General features: G+C 34.1%; 3 protein-coding genes across 3 annotated transcripts in view; 1 reads left to right on the top strand and 2 right to left on the bottom strand.

Moving 5' to 3' along the window:
• LOC134265474 (rho guanine nucleotide exchange factor 17-like) overlaps positions 1–5,273 on the bottom strand; it is a 36,552-nt gene extending 31,279 nt beyond the window's left edge. Inside the window, exon 1 of the mRNA XM_062747679.1 lies at positions 5,180–5,273. The gene's annotated coding sequence lies outside the window, so the exon portion shown is untranslated. The remainder of the gene's footprint in view (positions 1–5,179) is intronic.
• Positions 5,274–7,395: 2,122 nt separating this feature from the next.
• Positions 7,396–13,514, top strand: LOC134265473 (uncharacterized). Its single transcript, XM_062747678.1, has 5 exons — positions 7,396–7,818; positions 9,306–9,485; positions 9,709–9,966; positions 12,192–12,445; positions 12,583–13,514. Exons 1-5 carry the CDS (start codon positions 7,508–7,510, stop codon positions 13,287–13,289), a joined length of 1,710 nt encoding a protein of 569 aa, XP_062603662.1. The 5' UTR covers positions 7,396–7,507; the 3' UTR covers positions 13,290–13,514.
• Positions 13,401–17,438, bottom strand: part of LOC134265472 (serine/threonine-protein kinase Nek1-like) — a 25,087-nt gene continuing 21,049 nt past the window's right edge. The window contains exons 42-44 of the mRNA XM_062747676.1: positions 16,735–16,871; positions 16,345–16,477; positions 13,401–15,431 (exon numbers count right to left, since the gene is read on the bottom strand). Of these exons, the coding sequence (XP_062603660.1) occupies positions 15,424–15,431; positions 16,345–16,477; positions 16,735–16,871 (278 nt within the window). The 3' untranslated portion in view covers positions 13,401–15,423. The remainder of the gene's footprint in view (positions 15,432–16,344; positions 16,478–16,734; positions 16,872–17,438) is intronic.

The raw sequence follows: 17,438 nt of genomic DNA, 5'->3' as shown, positions 1-17,438 counted from the left end.
CAGTTCTTTACTTTACCTACACCTAAGTGGAGGGTCTCGATTAAGATAAACTGGTTTGTTGCCTTTTGATTTATCAAGCATTACCCCCACATGGACAAAATATTGAGCAAGACTTGGTTAAATCCATTAATTGGTCTCAAATACTGTTACAGATTTCGAAGCCTTTTGGTGTAATGATTAGGTAGCTACTGGAATGCCAAATGGTACCTTGTAAAAGAAATGAGAGAATGTTTGGGGAATTCATTAAGATATCCCTAATTAAAGGTTTCCAAATACTCTGTAAACTAACTTCTTTATACTGACCCCAGAAGTCATTTGTGTCAATGGCTACACAAACAGATTGATTTTAAAAATTGTCCTTTGAACAACTAAGATTATTGTCACCCTTACCAAAATATTGACCTTCTGGCAACATCTTCTGGCTTTATTGCCGCAATATTGCAGCAACATTCTGGCAATACATTGCCGCAATATTGCGGCTATATCGTTTTTCGTATGTAAATTAGTTTTGCGGCAATATTGCCAGAAAGGGGTTGCGGCAATATTGCTGCAAATCATGACCCAAATATTGATCTTCTGGCAACATCTTCCGGCATTATTGCCGCAATATTGCGGCTATATCGTTTTTCGTATGTTAATTAGTTTTGCGGCAATATTGCCAGAAAAGGGTTGCGGCAATATTGCTGCAAATCATGACCAAAATATTGATCTTCTGCCAACATCTTCCGGCATTATTGCCACAATATTGCGGCTATATCGTTTTTCGTATGTAAGTTAAGATATTAATTGGTATTTAATGGAAATAATGATCTATCAATCTAACAATTAACAAACTGTGCTGAGGAATATAACAATTTAAACAATAGCAAGCCACAGGGTCAATAAGAAATAGCTACTTCTGCTATTCTTTGAACAGATAGAAAATTATATTGATCATCATAATGAAAATCAAGATATGTTTGTGAAACACTGTGCGCCTTGTGGCAATAAAGTTTGAAAAAGCTATTTATAGCATATGGGTCACAGTCAAGGTCACAAGATCATTGATCTTGGTGTCATTTGAAAGAACTTAATTGAAGTGGAGTATGCATACTAAATATGAAGTCTCTATCTCTTATAGTTCAAAATTTATTGCAGAGGATCAAAATGGCTATTTCTAGCATAGGGGTCACAGTAAAGGTCAAATTGTCATTGACCTTGGTGTTACTTGAAAGAGTTTAATTAGTGAAGGGTGCATATCAAATATGAATTCTCCATCTTTTTTATGACTCAAAAGTTATGTCGAAGTTTCAAAAAATCTATTTTAAGTATATGGTCACAGTCAAGGTCCCAAGGTCATTGACCTTGGTGTTATTTGAAAGAGGTTAATTAATGAAGGGTGTATACATAATACAAGTTCTCTATCTTTTATTGCTCAAGATTTATGTCCAAGATTCAAAAAATCTATTTTAAGGATGTGGGTCACAGCCAAGGTCTCAAGGTCATTCAGCTTCAGGTGTTTTTTGAAAAAGCTTAATTAGTGAATTATGCATACTAAATATAAAGTCTCTATCTTTCATTAATTTTAAGTTATGACGAATATTCGAAAAAGCTATTTTTATCATATAGGTCACAGTCAAGGTCACAAGGTCATTGACCTTGATGTCATTTGAAAGAACATAATTAGTGGAGTAGACATACCAAATATGAAATCTTTATCTCTCATTGGTTCAAAAGTAATGGTGAAGGTTCAAGTTTACAAACAGACAGACAGGACAAAAACAATATGTACCCCCGATCCAGACAGGTATAAAAATGTTTATAGAAACAATATTAATATGCCACTGTGAAAATGTCCAGCAACTCTGCATTTATTTTCAAATAACATGCTTTAATTCATCTTTTCCTGCTACTCTAGGATATATAGACATACAAGTCTAGTATGCATGCATCACAAGCACTAATTGAAACACATATAATTTTTCCAATTTTTATCTCCATTGAATCATTGACATCTCAAAAAGAATATTGGTTTTGACTCACCAAGTCTGATGATATGGAAACAGCTAGAGTATACACATTCCTATAATTCTGCTTAAATTCTTTTTTCTAGTCAGTCCACATAATGCAGTCTTACTACTCATCTTGACTAATCCCACTGTACACAATTAACAACTCTAATCAACTTGATACAAGTCAGTAATGAAGCAAAACATGCTTGCCTTTGAATTCCCTCCACTTTATTTAAAAAGAGGAAGTAAATGACTGAGCATGCTCAACAAATGGTTCATGGGTAATCCTAGATGTTGCCAGAAAGTTTTTTCTGGCAGTATTGCCAGAATGTCACCGGAAGTTGTTGCAGCTAGCGGTGATATTTCATTTTTTCTCACAGTATTGCCGGAATGTCACCAGAAGTTGTTGCCGCTAGCGGTGATATTTCACTAACCCAAAAAGCTTGTTTCTGGTGACAAAAATGTGTTGCCGCAATGTTGCCGCAATATAGCAGCAATATTGCTGCAATAATTTTACTTTGGTAAGGGCAGACATTAAAAAATCACAGATGTCAAAGATGTCAAACAAATATTCTTGAATAAAAATAAAATTTAAAATTCATCCTTCAATGTAATCTAATGTCCTTTTTACCAAAACAATATTATTTAGTGATAGGCTTAGTTGGTTGTATATCCTACAAACCTAAGTCATGTATTGGTATATTGATATTTAGACTAAATGTTGTCTGTATTTATTTTCAACGGACATCAAAGGCAAACTCTAGTCCATAGAATTGATCACACAAAAGAAGATTCTAAGGATAAAATAATATTTAAAATATGAACATGATGAATCTTCAGACAATCCGAGATGATTTTAAAACCATTTAACATCTGTTTTTTCAAGGGGGCAAAGCATACATGTTTATTTAATTTCCAATTCCTGTGTTCTTTGACTTCAAGTAATATTTCGGTAACCACTGCCTATGGCAGAGACCACAAGGTTTACAAAAATGACAATTCAGAAAGTCAACATTGTAAAATTCATATAAATACCAGACGAGTGCTGGTTCTACTGAACTGAATTCCTTACTCGTACTGAAATTATGGGTACAAGTTCACAATCCCAGGTCAATGGGTTACTAAATTTTGACATACCTAAGGAATGGGATTGTTTTTAAAATTGAATTTCAGTTGCCTTTTCTTTTTACATTTCTCATTCCTCTCTACATTCAATTTGTAAAATTCAATTTAGTACATTTTTTCAACAAAATACTGTCAATCACTTTTTGCATAAAAGCGATATTTGGTCACAGTTAGGATGAAAGAATATCCGAAGTGTGACTAAGACTTATAAATAATTTTCCATCTCTTTAAGAAGAGTGTTTCAAAACACACTCCAATGCCTGTTACAAGAAAGTGTTAATAAACCATCCTGCTAAAAACCATTGCAAAAAAAGTTCCTCCACCAGATTTTACTGAATTTTTCACCATGACATCTTCTAAAGTAAAACTTGTCCAACTCAGATGTTGTGTAACAGTGTATTCAGAGACAAGTTTAACTGTATTAAGTCAGTCACCCATGTGGCCCAGTGGTTAGAGTTTTTGCTACAGAGTGGTGGAGTAAGGACTTGACTCTTGCGTAACGGGTTCAAATCCCACTGCAGAATGTGGAAAGCTGTACTTCAGATGAGACTTTTGATTAAGTCTAAATTTGTAACCCTCCATTGGCAAGTGGTGGTCCCAATAAGAGTGAAAAACTTAACAGGAGATGTCCACAAAAAAAATCAAGTAAAAATTTTACAAGCCGATTAAACTTGATCCAATATTATCTTCTACAATATTCAAAGCTGTGACTACGTATCTGTCTCTTAAAATTAAATATTCCAATTATTGCACATGTATTATGATATTTTTATCAATGAAGACAAGGGTTTAAAACGTATCATTGCCTGTGGGAGGAGGTGGGTTGGGCTTTTCTTTTTTTTTTTTTTTTGGGGGGGGGGGGGGCTACTGCCTTTCTGCATGCTTTGTTCTTTATAAACAAGAAATCAGACTATAAGTCTATATACTAATAATCTCAAGTGGATAATTAGTCTCTGTAGAACTGAAAAAATCTGCTTATCGATGTATTCTATATACATTACAATGTATCTGGAAAGGGGAGTAATTCTTGCCATTCTCTTTTGATATATCTCTTTCTACACTCAATGCCTACAATCACAGGATATATATTCTAATATATAAATTCAGACTTTGAATCTCCCTACCGTTTACTTTTCAATTTATAGAAAATACTAGAATTATATATAAGTTAAGAAATAGTGTGCAGGAGGTACATGTACTTATAAGCATTTCTGAGTAAGGATCGAGTAAAAGGAAAAGTTGCAATGAAAAATTACAGGTTCGTTGTACATGTTTTAATAGCTTTTTCCTTCAAATCCTGAACAATCTACTTTTTATCGTTTTTCACCTGAAATTTGTATCAAGTTTTGTCTTTCAAGAGACAGGATTATTTCTATTTCTGACACTAAAACTTGCCTTTTGATGGTCAAATTACAGTTCATTAAATGTTTTGTATATACCGGTATATATATTTAGTATTATATACCTTAGTCTATTAATATAAACCTTTACAGAAAAATTAATATAAATTGCATGAACTTTAAATTTTGCAGCAACAACAAAAGGCCAAATTTAATATCCAAAGAAATTAAACATACATAAATAATTATCCTTCTCAAAGTTATTTATACTTCTCTGGCCCACTGAAACATGATCTAAAGGCAGTAAAGCCTAAAAGAAAATTATAATCATCCTGCAGTTGCAGTCATTTACAGTGTCTCTCCTATTTTGAGATCACCCCTTGTGATGGAAAAAAATAACAATCACTGCCGATTTAACAAATAAAGTTATGACTTTTCCGTTACCCTTTAATCCAAATAAACAAAGAATTTATATCGTACACTACTATAAAATGCAGAAATCAATTGTAATTATTTTCAACTTTGTTTGTACATTTACTCCATTTTTATGTTTATCTTTTTTTCTTTTGGATCACAAAATCTCGTAGAACTTACCTGAGAATACCTGGGGCAAAATAAACATTACAATGGCGACACATTTATGACACATTTCCCGTACTATGAAGCATTGCATTTTGAACAATGCACAGATACTTATAAACACTTTTCCAAAACTTTTCTTACCTTCAAATCTAACCAATATTTCCTCCGCCATTTTGAGATTCTGACACTCCAAGCCCCTTTTCTTCATGTTCTTCGCAGAGTTTATAGTCTTTATCAGAAAACGCTTCGAGAGACGATTATCACCTGCGGCGCGGATCTATTATTTCTAGCCTTCGGCACGCTGGCAAATGTCTTATCAACTATTTCTTACTTTACCCATATTATATTTATTTGAATGTGTACGAACATAATTAATGAAAAAATTAAAGCACGTGCAAGAAGTTTTGCAGAAATATCACTTTTTCCAAAAGATAGAAACTTTTTATACTAAAACATTTCACTCAGTAAAACGACTATTTTTTCTTCTATTTTAGACTTTAAAAAAAAAATGAATTCTGAACTACCGAGAGAAAGCGAATAAAGGGCTAAAATAAACATAACCAACTGTATTTTAAAATTGGAAATTTATTTTTGGTGCGATGTAAAAAATAAAATAGGCTAAATAAATAAAAAATATCAGACACCTAGCATCGATTTGAAATGGGAATATGATATGGAAGAAAATGTCGACTTACCCTAAAAATCTAAATGACAAGCTAGAAAAATGAAAGAATTGTCCAAACTCCATAGTTCATGGGTGTTTAGGATGAGCCCTTAGGGATCTTTTTTTCTATGCATGGAGTATAGAAAACCTATTTATAGTAATCGGAGAATGGATTCTTATAAATGGGTATGAAAATCATCCAAATTTTATCAAGGGACCAGAGGGCTTCAACAGTCACCTGAATATCATATCATCATGTACAAAGGATCCAGGGAATTTAAACAATGTCATATGTTGTAAGTTTTTTTATTTACTGCCAACTGGTAAATTCAAAATTTACAACATGACAAAATGGTAAATAATAACATGACCTTGCAATTTATACCTCAAAATAAAAATAACAACCAGGAGACAAAAGATGATCGATGACCACAAAATATCAGTCTGCTAATAAGCACCAACTCAGAAACTTTCCTGTATAATATTATTATATCACAGCTGTCTCTATGATGCCTTAGCGTAAAATACAGTATTCAAAGAGTGCATCATAACAAAGGAAATCTTGATGTTTTGGGCCATGAATTTTATGATTATGGAAGAAACACTCTTGCTCATCATAACCACACTCTAACATTAGAACTCCTGACAATGACGTAAATTTTTCTCTTTTTGGTTGAGGTCTCAATGCCAAAGATGATCAAAAGTAAAGACATTTTTTTCAAGAATGCTTAAGCCTCGAGGGGGACCAGGGACCATGAAAATCACACATTTTTATTTCCATTTACTTATTGATGCTAGATACCAAAATTTTTGTTCAGCGGTTCCAGAGAAGAAGCTGATTTCAAAAATGCCAAATATTATTCTACGATAGACGACGCACGAAGACGAACGAAAACAAAGAGCCGTTGGTGGCTAATTCAATTGACCTATAAATGAATCTTGGAATGAAATTTGTGTATTATAGATATTGCAGCTTTACATTGTGACGAGTCACCTGACAAATAAATCTAACATTTAGATGATTCTACTCACTTTAGGACATAACAGGTAGCGAAAAGATTAAAAGCTATAACCATCATGGGCGTCGGAAGCAAATTGGTAGGGGGGGGGGTGAAAGTGGGGGGCTAAACCAACAAAAAAAGGTAAACCCCAATTTTCAATGCATATACTATGTCTATCTTTGCAAAAAAAAAAGTGGAAGGGGGGGGGGGGGGGCTAGTCCCTCCGGTTCCGACGACAATGACCATGAAAGGCTCGACACTAATCAAGCTATTCTTCGAACTTGTATTCGGCCCAGAAGAATCATACGATACACATGCTGTTACCTCTACAGCACCTTCAAAATTCAAATTGCATACTTTTTAAAAAATAATTTGTGCTGGTATTTTGATGTAATTTTTGGAAATAATGGGGGTGGATCTTGCTGACTTGCTAAGCGTATTCAGGGGTTTATTTAAACAAGAAACACATTTCTCAATTTAAGATTTTTTAGCTAACACTATAATAACATTTTCGGTGAAGATCAGACAGTGATATGCCATTCAGTGGGGTACTTGATTTGTTTTCTCTTTTTGTTTTAACCACTGTGGTCCCTTCCATTACTGCTAAAAGTTAAATCGTGTAACTCAGGTGCAAATAATTGACTTATCATAATTCATGAACATGTTCAGTTCTGCTATCATCTTTCTTCGATGTCTCTATCATTCGTTTATCCCTTGAGTTCAGATTCTTTAGCGCTATCTTTTAGATTCCGTCAGTGCTAAGAAAAAAAAAACTGTCAATCCCTCCATACTTTTATTACCAACATGGGAAAACATATATGTACGGAAATTATACTATTGTCGATGTTCTTGATTTTAGGAACAGCATCAGCGCTAACTGACCAACAGATTGATGGATTTTCTAAGTTTTTGGATGAATTGGTGATATGTAAGAAGATTCCTGGAGGAACAGTTACTATCGTTGAGAATGGAAGTACCGTTTTTACGAAAGGTTTTGGTTATTATGACGTAGAGAAAACTAAACCAATTAAAAACGAAACCAAATTCTGTTTAGGGTCCCTTACCAAAGCGTTTACTAGTGCTGTTATAGCCACATTGCTCAGTGACCACAAAAGGTAAGTTTTGTATATATATTTTTTAATTTAAACAAATTTGTTAAGAAAAAAAAACTGACATAAAAACAACGACAACACAGTATATTACTTTCTGACATTACAAAACAAAGCTAGGGACATTTGCAATGCACATGATATTGGATTTTAAATAAATATTTTTTACTTTCTTTCCTTTTTGTGCAAAAAAAGCTATAAAACTGTTATTGAGACAATGCATTCACTTGCTAGCTGTTTGGGATCATTAACACGTGAGATTATATATCTCTTTTATATTGTAAACAGTGGTTATATGATGAGTTATGACAAGACATGCGCCCGTTTGGCTTTTTTATGTATTTTGTATCAGTGCAGACAAAACCCTTGGCCGAGGTGTACTTTCTAGACTTATCACCCCTTTGACAAAGGGTGTTAAAGTCAATGCATAGTTTATGAATATTTTGTTGTTGTTAAGTCTTAGAGAAAATATTAAGATATACAAACTGACTTTATCCACTCCAGTTTTAATGTAAAAAAAAAAGGGGGGGCACTCTAATTTTGTAATCAGAAAATTTACATATACCTATTTTATGCTAACTCCATGGGATTGGAAATCTTCAGTATGCAGTATAAAGTGAAAGCTTCCTTAACTTATTTTTTAGAGGTTGTAGAATGTTAATCGTTCTTTGACACTTTTATCTTTGGAATTCTTGGTAATGCAAACGATTTAGAGAAGACCATGAGGGAAGCTGTCATCACCCACCGAGTAAAACGGCAACTCAAATCGAGAAATAATTACAATGAAATACCACTGTCAGTTTTTGCCAAGAAAACGTTAACTACACATGATACACCTTTTTTCCTTTTAACTTCTAAAACTGATACAATACCCAAAGCTTTATCACTTCGTTAGGAATCACGAAAATCTAAAGATCTCATTAATCAGTCAATGTGGAGTTCCGAGTCTCAACCGACATCTCAACAAATGCACTGATATCATGACCATGACCCTAGCAAGGTCATGCCTCAAGGTTTAGGGTCAATAAAGCCAATACGACGAATTTATTCTTGTTCATTTCTTTGAAGTTACAAAAGAACTTTATATACCGGTATTTCTCATATTATAGCTTCTTGCTCTTGACCTGGATTTGAGTCTTATTACGGACTAGCTAAGTATACGGTCATTTACTTACATTCAAGGTCAATTTAAAGATGAAGGTCATATCAGTTCCTGTTGCTGACTTGTTTGAAAAAAATTGGGATGCATGTCCGTTCAAATTTATATTGATCTATTGTTTTGGGGTATACTCTACAACTGGTCTAACATTTGAACTTGATAGCAAATTTTCTCAGTTAAACTGAAAATAGTATTGAAACATCATAAATAATTCACAATTACACAAAACAAATTATTCATAATGCATTAGGTGGACATTCCTTTGCATATAGGACAAAATATTCCCACCGATGTGATGGATCTCTTTGTGTAAAAGATATTTTCTCTCTTTCAGCTACACATGGGATACACCTATCGCCCAGATACTGGGACCATCGTTTCGACTTGCCAATGATCTCTTGAGTAAGAACGTCAACTTTCGGGATCTTCTGGCCCACAAGGTCGGCGTGCCCTCCAACTTTGGTGCTCTCCTGGTAGGCTTCCCGGAAAACTTGACAAGACAGCAATTTATTGAGTATGTCTGCATTTGTCTTAAAACCAGAGAGAGAAAAAGAAAGAGAGAGGGGGAGAGAGAGAGACATAGAGGAGAGAGAAGGGGAAGAGAGGGATATGTTGTTTTGCTTACTCAAAAAAGCATATTACTGTGACAAAAACGTTTTTGTGGGACAGAATCGATTCCATTTAAAGGAAAATTCATCATTATAAATAAAGTCATTTATGTTATTCTTTTTGAACAGAATGTTACCCTACCAGGAACCTAGCGAGCCCTTCAGGACTAAGTTCCTGTACAGTAACTACATGTATACTCTAGCCGCCTATGTAGCAGAGAAGATCAGTGGGAAATCCTGGGAGGAGTTGGTCAGAGAAATCTTGTTTCAACCTCTGGAAATGGACGACAGCGGTTTTGTGACTGAGGTGAAGAACTTCAATGGATTCTCTCCTGCCTTTGTATATGTTGACGAAAAGCTAGATTATGTCGACAAAAATTTGTTGTAGTAAGTGAAAGTTGAATACTTAGTACTAATATTCTAAAGATAGCTTATGATTGCTAAACATTAATTTACTAATCTAGGGGATCTCTTACGACACTTGCAAAAAGCAGAAGGGCGTAGCGTACAGGTTTAAGGTTCATTGTCCGTCTGATAAGAGAGGTAACTCTCACAGAAATAAATAACAAAGTTTAATAAAAGCCAATTACGTCAAAATTTGCCCCTCAAAGAGTACATGTACTGAAATTGTGTGCATCTTAACTTTAAATTATATTTCTTTTCGAAAAATCATTAAGATATAAACAAAATTTTATGTTCAACTATAAATTAGTTTCATTTTCTGGTAAGAAAACTAGACAAGAGGCCCATGGGCCTTATAGGTCACCTGAGCATCATGCAACAACTTTCAAATGATTGAATTTGGTTCATGTTTTAAGCTAGATGCTATGGCATTCACAATTTTGAAAGAGGCACCATTGCTAATCATAACTATACTTAGCAATTGTTAAGTTTGTTTACTTAATACCGATAAGCAGGGTAGGGGAACAAAAAAAGTATGTCAACTAATCAGTAATATTCAGCAATAATCAGGAGTGCTCCTACCACACATGAACCCCTGACCCTAGGTCTACACATTGCACAATTTTTGAAAAGGCACACTTGCTTATCAAAAATGTTTGATTAATACCAAGGATCAGATTTCAAACAATTCATTTTCAGTATATAAGTAGAGCCCCCCCTCCCCATTTTGGTATCCCTGACCCAGGGGGCCTTGAAATTCACAATTCTGGAAGAAGAGCCCAATTCATAACTATGTAAATAGTTCATCTGCTTATTACCCAGGAGTAGAGAAAAAGATTTTCATAGATGTACTGTATTTTCACCATATAATCATTAAAGTGCCCCGCCCTAACACCAGAACCCCGACCCTGGGGCCATAAAATTCACAATTTTGGTAGAGGCACTCTTGCTGAACATAACTATGTACTTAATTAGTTTATTTAAAACCTAGGAGCAGAGAAGATTTTCAAATATTTCATGCATTTTCACTATATAATCAATAGAGCCCCGCCCTAACACCGAACCCCTGGCCCTGGGGCCATGAATTTCACAATTTTGGTAGAGGCACTCTTGCTCATCATAACTATTTACATAGTTAGTTTATTTAATACCTAGGAGCAGAGAAGAAGATTTTCAAAGATTTAATGCATTTTCACTATATAATCAATAGAGCCCTGCCCTAACACCAGAACCCCTGACCCTGGAGCCATGAATTTCACAATTTTGGTAGAGGCACTCTTGCTCATCATAACTTTTTATTCAATTAGTTTATTTAATACCTAGGAGCAGGGAAGAAGATTTGCAAAGATTTAATGCATTTTCACTATATAATCAATAGAGCCCCGCCCTAACACCAGAACCCCTGACCCTGGGGCCATAAAATTCACAATTTATGTAGAGACACTCTTGCTCATCATAACTATGTACTTAATTAGTTTATTTGATACTCAGGAACAGAAAAAAAGATTTTCAAAGAAATAATGCATTTCACTATATAATCAATAGAGCCCTGCCCTAACACCAGAACCCCAGACCCTGGGGCCATAAAATTCACAATTTTGGTAGAGCCACTTTTGCTCATCATAACTAAGAACTTAATTTGTTTATTAAATTCCCAAGAGCAGAGAAGAAGATTTTCAAAGAATTAATGCATTTTCTCTATATAATCAATAGAGCCCTGCCCTAACACCAGAACCCCTGACCCTGGGGCCATGAATTTCACAATTTTGGTAGAGGACTCAATGCTGATTACAATCATACCAACAGTTTGACTGCTTGATGTCCGGGAGTAAAGAAGAAGGTTTTTAAAGATTGCACTAATTTTAGTGGTTTTTGCCCCACCCCCCAGGCCCCAGGGGGGCAGGGACCATGAAATTCAAAATTTTTGTTCCCCTTCACCCATAGATGCTCTATGCCAAAATTGGTTGAAATTGGTTCAGTGGTTTCAGAGAAGAAGCTGAAAATGTTTAAATGTTAACGCACGACGCACACCGCACGACGGACGACAGACGACGGACGATGACGGACAAAAACAGATAGCAATAGGTCACCTGAGTTTACTCAGGTGACCTAAAAATGGATGAAACTCACCAAAGCTAGTAGCTACTTTAAGTAGGTCAGTATCAGGACCCAGAACGGATGATACTTTACCAATCTTTATTTTTCAACAGTTCGGTATCACCCAGTGGACCAGCAGGATCCGTATATTCCACGGCAGAAGATATGTCAAAGTGGATGAATTTCCACCTTGGAAACGGTTCCACTTCTAATGGAAGTGAACTCCTAACAGATGCCTACTTCTCAGAGCTTCATAAGGAACAAATAAACTCGCCTTTTTCGGAGAACAACTTGTATAAACCCATCCATCCAATTTCAGACATGACAATATCATATTGCCTTGGCTGGATATCATCAGTATATAGGGGTAAAAAGTTTTTTTTTTCTTGGACATTTTTTTAGTGACAGAACTGCAGTTTTAAAAATTTTTGCTTGTTCAATTTAAAGTTAAAATTTCTTTTACAAAGTACCCTAAAAGTATGTTTCCACTTTCTCATTTTACAGGTTACCGAAAGCTATGGCACTCGGGAGGCATCGCTGGTTTTTCTTCCATGTTATGGTTGTTCCCTGATCTGAAATCTGGTGTTTTTGTTGCATTGACGGGAGCTAAGGACAACCAACATGCTCAGCCCATTTATGCCATCGTTAGCCAAGCAGCCGATCTGCTATTAGGCGAAGAACCCTGGCTGAACCAATCAACCGCGTGTTCTTTTCCCGCGCCTTGGAAAGAGGTCAAGCCGATTCCACGTGGTACCAATAAGAAACCATATCCTGAGCGCTATTGGAACGTTACCGTGTCCCCTGATGTATATGCCGGTTTGTACGGCCATCTAGCATTTGGAAACATCACAATTAAAGCAAATAAAGATGGATTATCGTTAACCTACGGACGATTTGGTGAAATGGTGTTGCTACCTGTCAATAAAAACATATTTCTTGGATATTTCCTAAACAGCCTTTCATTTGTGACTAACTCTGATGGAAACACAAGACCATTTATGATTGAATTCAAATTCAATACTGAAGAAATAGTTGAAATTCTAGAATATCCAGTGGATCTAATGAGACCACAGAAAACCTCTTTCATAAAGATAGATAAATTAAGAAATTTTAACCAAAGGGGTGTATCTAATTCACTGAAACCCGAAGCAGAAATCAAAGGGTTCAGGACAGCTTTGTCAATGGCTGCAGCATGGTGCCTATATCATTGACATAAGGAAAGTTGCACAGCTCATGTGCCAGTGAAAACAAAAACAACAACAATAGCAATTCCAATATGTCATGTAAATGTGATTTAATTGAAAAAAAAAATTATAAGGCAATAAGTTTGAATGTTAAATATGAAATTCACAGTCAATGGACAATGCAAGAAAATCATTCTCTTAGTATTTAGTAATATAATTCACATGAAGATAAAGGAAATAAAGAAGATAATACATTACTATTGTTTAGTCTTGCAGTTGTTTTGAAAATAGCTTATACATGTACAAAAAGCACAATGAAGAATTAAAGTATAATGCTTAAACATATGCATGTATAACACCTAGTTAATGAACCACTCTTTGAGAAAGCTCATATTTAGCAACATCGTTTTATTAGCTGAGAAATACCAATAAATTCCATATGCCTAGTTAAACACATCTTTAAAAAAAACTTCAATAGTTACTTTGACCCATCCACCCCCCCCCAAAAAAAATGTAAGACTGGTTCAGTGTACTCACCACTTTTAGGACGGAATGTGTGAAAATACTAGAATGGTATGTAAAATGATCTAGATCTTGTTTTAAAATAGCACTGACTGAACTGTAAATCACAGAAATAATCAAAACATCACACATATACATATAATTAGGTGGCTACGTACATGTGAATCACAACCTTAAAATAAATGACTTGCTTGAATTTCATTTCACTCTAGAGGTATTTTTTATGGGACAAGCAGTGAACTTAAATATAAACAAAAGGAAAATTAGTAAATGAATATAAAATAAAAAGGCAGCTATAATAAAGTGGACGGTGAATTAGTTACAGTCAAACTTTGACATCTCAAACTAGACAGGACAATGATTTAATTTCAAGATAGCTGATGATTCAAGACAACCAGAGTAAAAAGCTTCATCTCAAAGTAGTTGGAATTGCTTACTCATTTTGACATATCCATGGTATTCAAGATATCAAGGTTCTAGACAACAAAGTTCAACTGTATTACAAAATTGCAAAAAACAACTAAGCTGACCAAAATAATAATACAAGCTTATACAAAGAATACACTTACAACCATCATGTAAATACAAATTACACACAAAAAAGATAAAACACAAAAATACTACTATGACAGACTCTACTCTGGAAAAACAACCCTTTCTGCAAATGTACACATACTATAAATGTAGAAATTTAAAGGTTTGTATGAAATGAACCCTTGAATAACATTAACAGTACAAGTTTTCAATATATTGTTAGTTACAAATGACATTCAATCTGTACATCCACTAAATCTGGTGCTTCCAGATAATTGGCAAAATAAAAAAAAATAATTATATGGAGAGGGAAAACCTTTTTGTATAAATTTTACAGTACATTCATATACTAGGGTATATAAATAAAACTTAAAAAGTTAGTAGCTACAACACATAACATTGCACTTTAAGCTGGGTCATAAGTCTTGAAAGATCTTTATCATTCACAAATATTTTGTACTGCACACAGTACATACAATCAACAAAGACATTTCACATAAAAGTTTTTCAGTTGCATTCACAAAATTTTCATTCCAATACTTCTGAATCACAGCTGTTTTCTATACTGATTTACTTATAAATATATATGTACAGTACATGTACATACAAACTAGACTTGAACATTATGGAGAGAAAACAAAATATATTTAAGCATCTTTTATACACTACTGTACTCTATCACAAGAAAGAATTGTTTATAACGTAAACCATTTAAACTTGAAACAATGGAAGTATGTTAAATTACCATTATTTTCATATAATTTCTGATGAACTCCAGATTTAATAGTAATTAACTGATTTCATATTAATTCGAAAAATGTACTTCTTTCATATGTATGTCATGCTAAAAAATTTTTAATTTGTATGAAAAAAAATGAACTTTCATTTATATTTACGGACCAGTGTTTAAGAAAAAAGACTTTGGAAAAAACCCTTTCTTGAGACACTTATGGGACCATGGCAATAGATAAAATGTCAATATGACATCACACATATAATAAACATTCAAAATATGAAGTTTTCAAATATGAAGTTTTCAACTTGTATTCAGTCTTCAGCTTCTCACCAGGCTTCACTTTTATCACAAGGTCCAAATGTCTTATGATTAGTTATCTGTAATTAAAAAAGAATAAAAGAACATATTACAACAATATTATGATACTGGTATCATTTGATATATATATGACATTTATTGCAATAAAACAGATACCAGTATATCTTTCAAAGTATTTCATAAAATTATTAGGCTCTCTGCCAAGAAAACATCACATTTATAAAGATTTCTTTTATAATATGTTTCATACAAATTTACATGTAAATCATCAGGTAAAAACAAAATCTTAGTGAATGTAACATTTTTTTTTTAATTTTAATGTATTTATTTACATGCATTATAACAATCATTAATACACTGAATATTGAACACTGGATGTATCAATATGTGTAACATACTACAATGTATCAATAAAGATATGTCTGAGTAATGTAAAAGTCCAATCCCAAATAAACTTCCATTTCAGTAAGCTATAGTTCTGATATACTACAGATTTCTCCTTAGGCCATCAAACATTGTGCTTAATTCCTTACTCTACAGAAATTTGTGCAAATAGCAAGAGAACAAAACTACACGTATTTTTAGACAGGAATGTTATCCAAATTCTTATAAACATGTACAGATAGTGCAAAAGTAGTTACAATTACATGTATGATGAGATACACATAGCACTAACAAGCTCACACAACACAGATGTGCTGATAGTTACTACGTTTCAGATGACCTACTTTCATTTTGTCCTGTAACAAAGACATTTTTACTTTTACTTTGAGTTACCTTGAACTTTATTTTTTGTTGTTGTTGTTTTCAATTTTAATTTACATAATGAACTAGCACTTCATTCTCCAATTAAATTTAGTGCATTTTTAATACTTTTCTACACCAATACCACACAAAGAAATATCTCTTGCTCTTTGATAGCGAGAACTGTAAGTGTACGTCAGCAAACCTAATAACTACCGTGACACCTACCCTCAGTAAAGGCAGCGTCAGCCATGACCAGCTGGAACACTTTAGGGTACAGATGTTCCTTTTCTTTACCCAGGATCTTGGTCACCAGTTTGGCCCCCTCCTCAATGTTCTCATCCTCATCCTCCTGAAGGGCCTGTTAAACATGCCAGAAGACATTGTTAATTTAAATCATAAGGACTGAGGGTTGGTCGATTCCAAGAACAGCAAAATTAATACCCCATGTTTAATGTCTTTAATTTTTTAAAATTCCAAGTAAAGTCACATCTACGAATCTCTCTCTCCCCCTTTCCCCCTCCCCCCAAAAAGCTTTACATCTTGTTATCTTAGGTATGTAATTGTTTACCAGTATCTCAAATTTTCTGTGAAATAATCATTATAAAATAGACAGACCTGCACAGTCTTGTAGACTTTGAGGAATTTTTCACATCCTAACTCAGATTCCAGCTCTGCTCGAGACTCCTCTAGTCGACTGAACAAATCATAATCATCCTCATCATCCCCAAACTGGGTGTCACGATCACTCTCATCTGAAATATGGATTTCAATTTAAATACAAACAGTCAAAACATCCTTATATATACAGTAAGTGAAATTTTCACTAGAATAATTACAATTAATTAACTACTTTTTAGTTTAATTGAACTAAGGGTATTGTTTATAGAATGCATAGGTTTTTCTTTGACATGATCTTTTCTGCAAACTTCAAAGACAATGGCAACTTAAAGAAGAGGCCCATGGGCCACATCGCTCACCTGAGCACTGTGGCTAGGAAAAAAGTAGAAATTGGTTTATTATTGAAAAGTTTAAATCTTAAAGTAATCCCATGACCAATCATGGCTTTGCTATTCTTGAGAAGAAGATTTTTAAAGAATTTTCCTATATATTTCTATGTAAAACTTTGGTCGACAATTTTGGCCCGCCCCTACCCCCAGGTGTCATGATTTAAATAAACTTGAATCTACACTACCTGAGGATGTTTCCATAAAAATATGATCAATTATGGCTTTGCAATTTTTGAGAAGAAGATTTTTTAAAAAAAATCCTATATATTTCTATGTAAAAGTTTGGTCGGCTAATGTGGCCCCGACCTACCC

This window comes from Saccostrea cucullata, unplaced genomic scaffold (genome assembly GCF_032062105.1).
Source record: "Saccostrea cucullata isolate Sc308-1 unplaced genomic scaffold, CSIRO_AGI_Scuc_v1 ctg569, whole genome shotgun sequence".
In the NCBI taxonomy this organism is placed as follows: Eukaryota; Metazoa; Mollusca; class Bivalvia; order Ostreida; family Ostreidae; genus Saccostrea; species Saccostrea cuccullata.
The sequence above is the reverse complement of the archived record's forward strand: the minus strand, read 5'-3'. Positions and strand labels throughout refer to the sequence as shown.

Coding starts and splice junctions, on each gene's coding strand:
- LOC134265473 (XM_062747678.1), top strand. CDS start 7,508: ATGGGAAAACATATATGTACGGAAATTATACTATTGTCGATGTTCTTG. Junction 7,819..9,305: donor TTGCTCAGTGACCACAAAAG/GTAAGTTTTGTA, acceptor TCTCTCTTTCAG/CTACACATGGGATACACCTA. Junction 12,446..12,582: donor GATATCATCAGTATATAGGG/GTAAAAAGTTTT, acceptor CTCATTTTACAG/GTTACCGAAAGCTATGGCAC.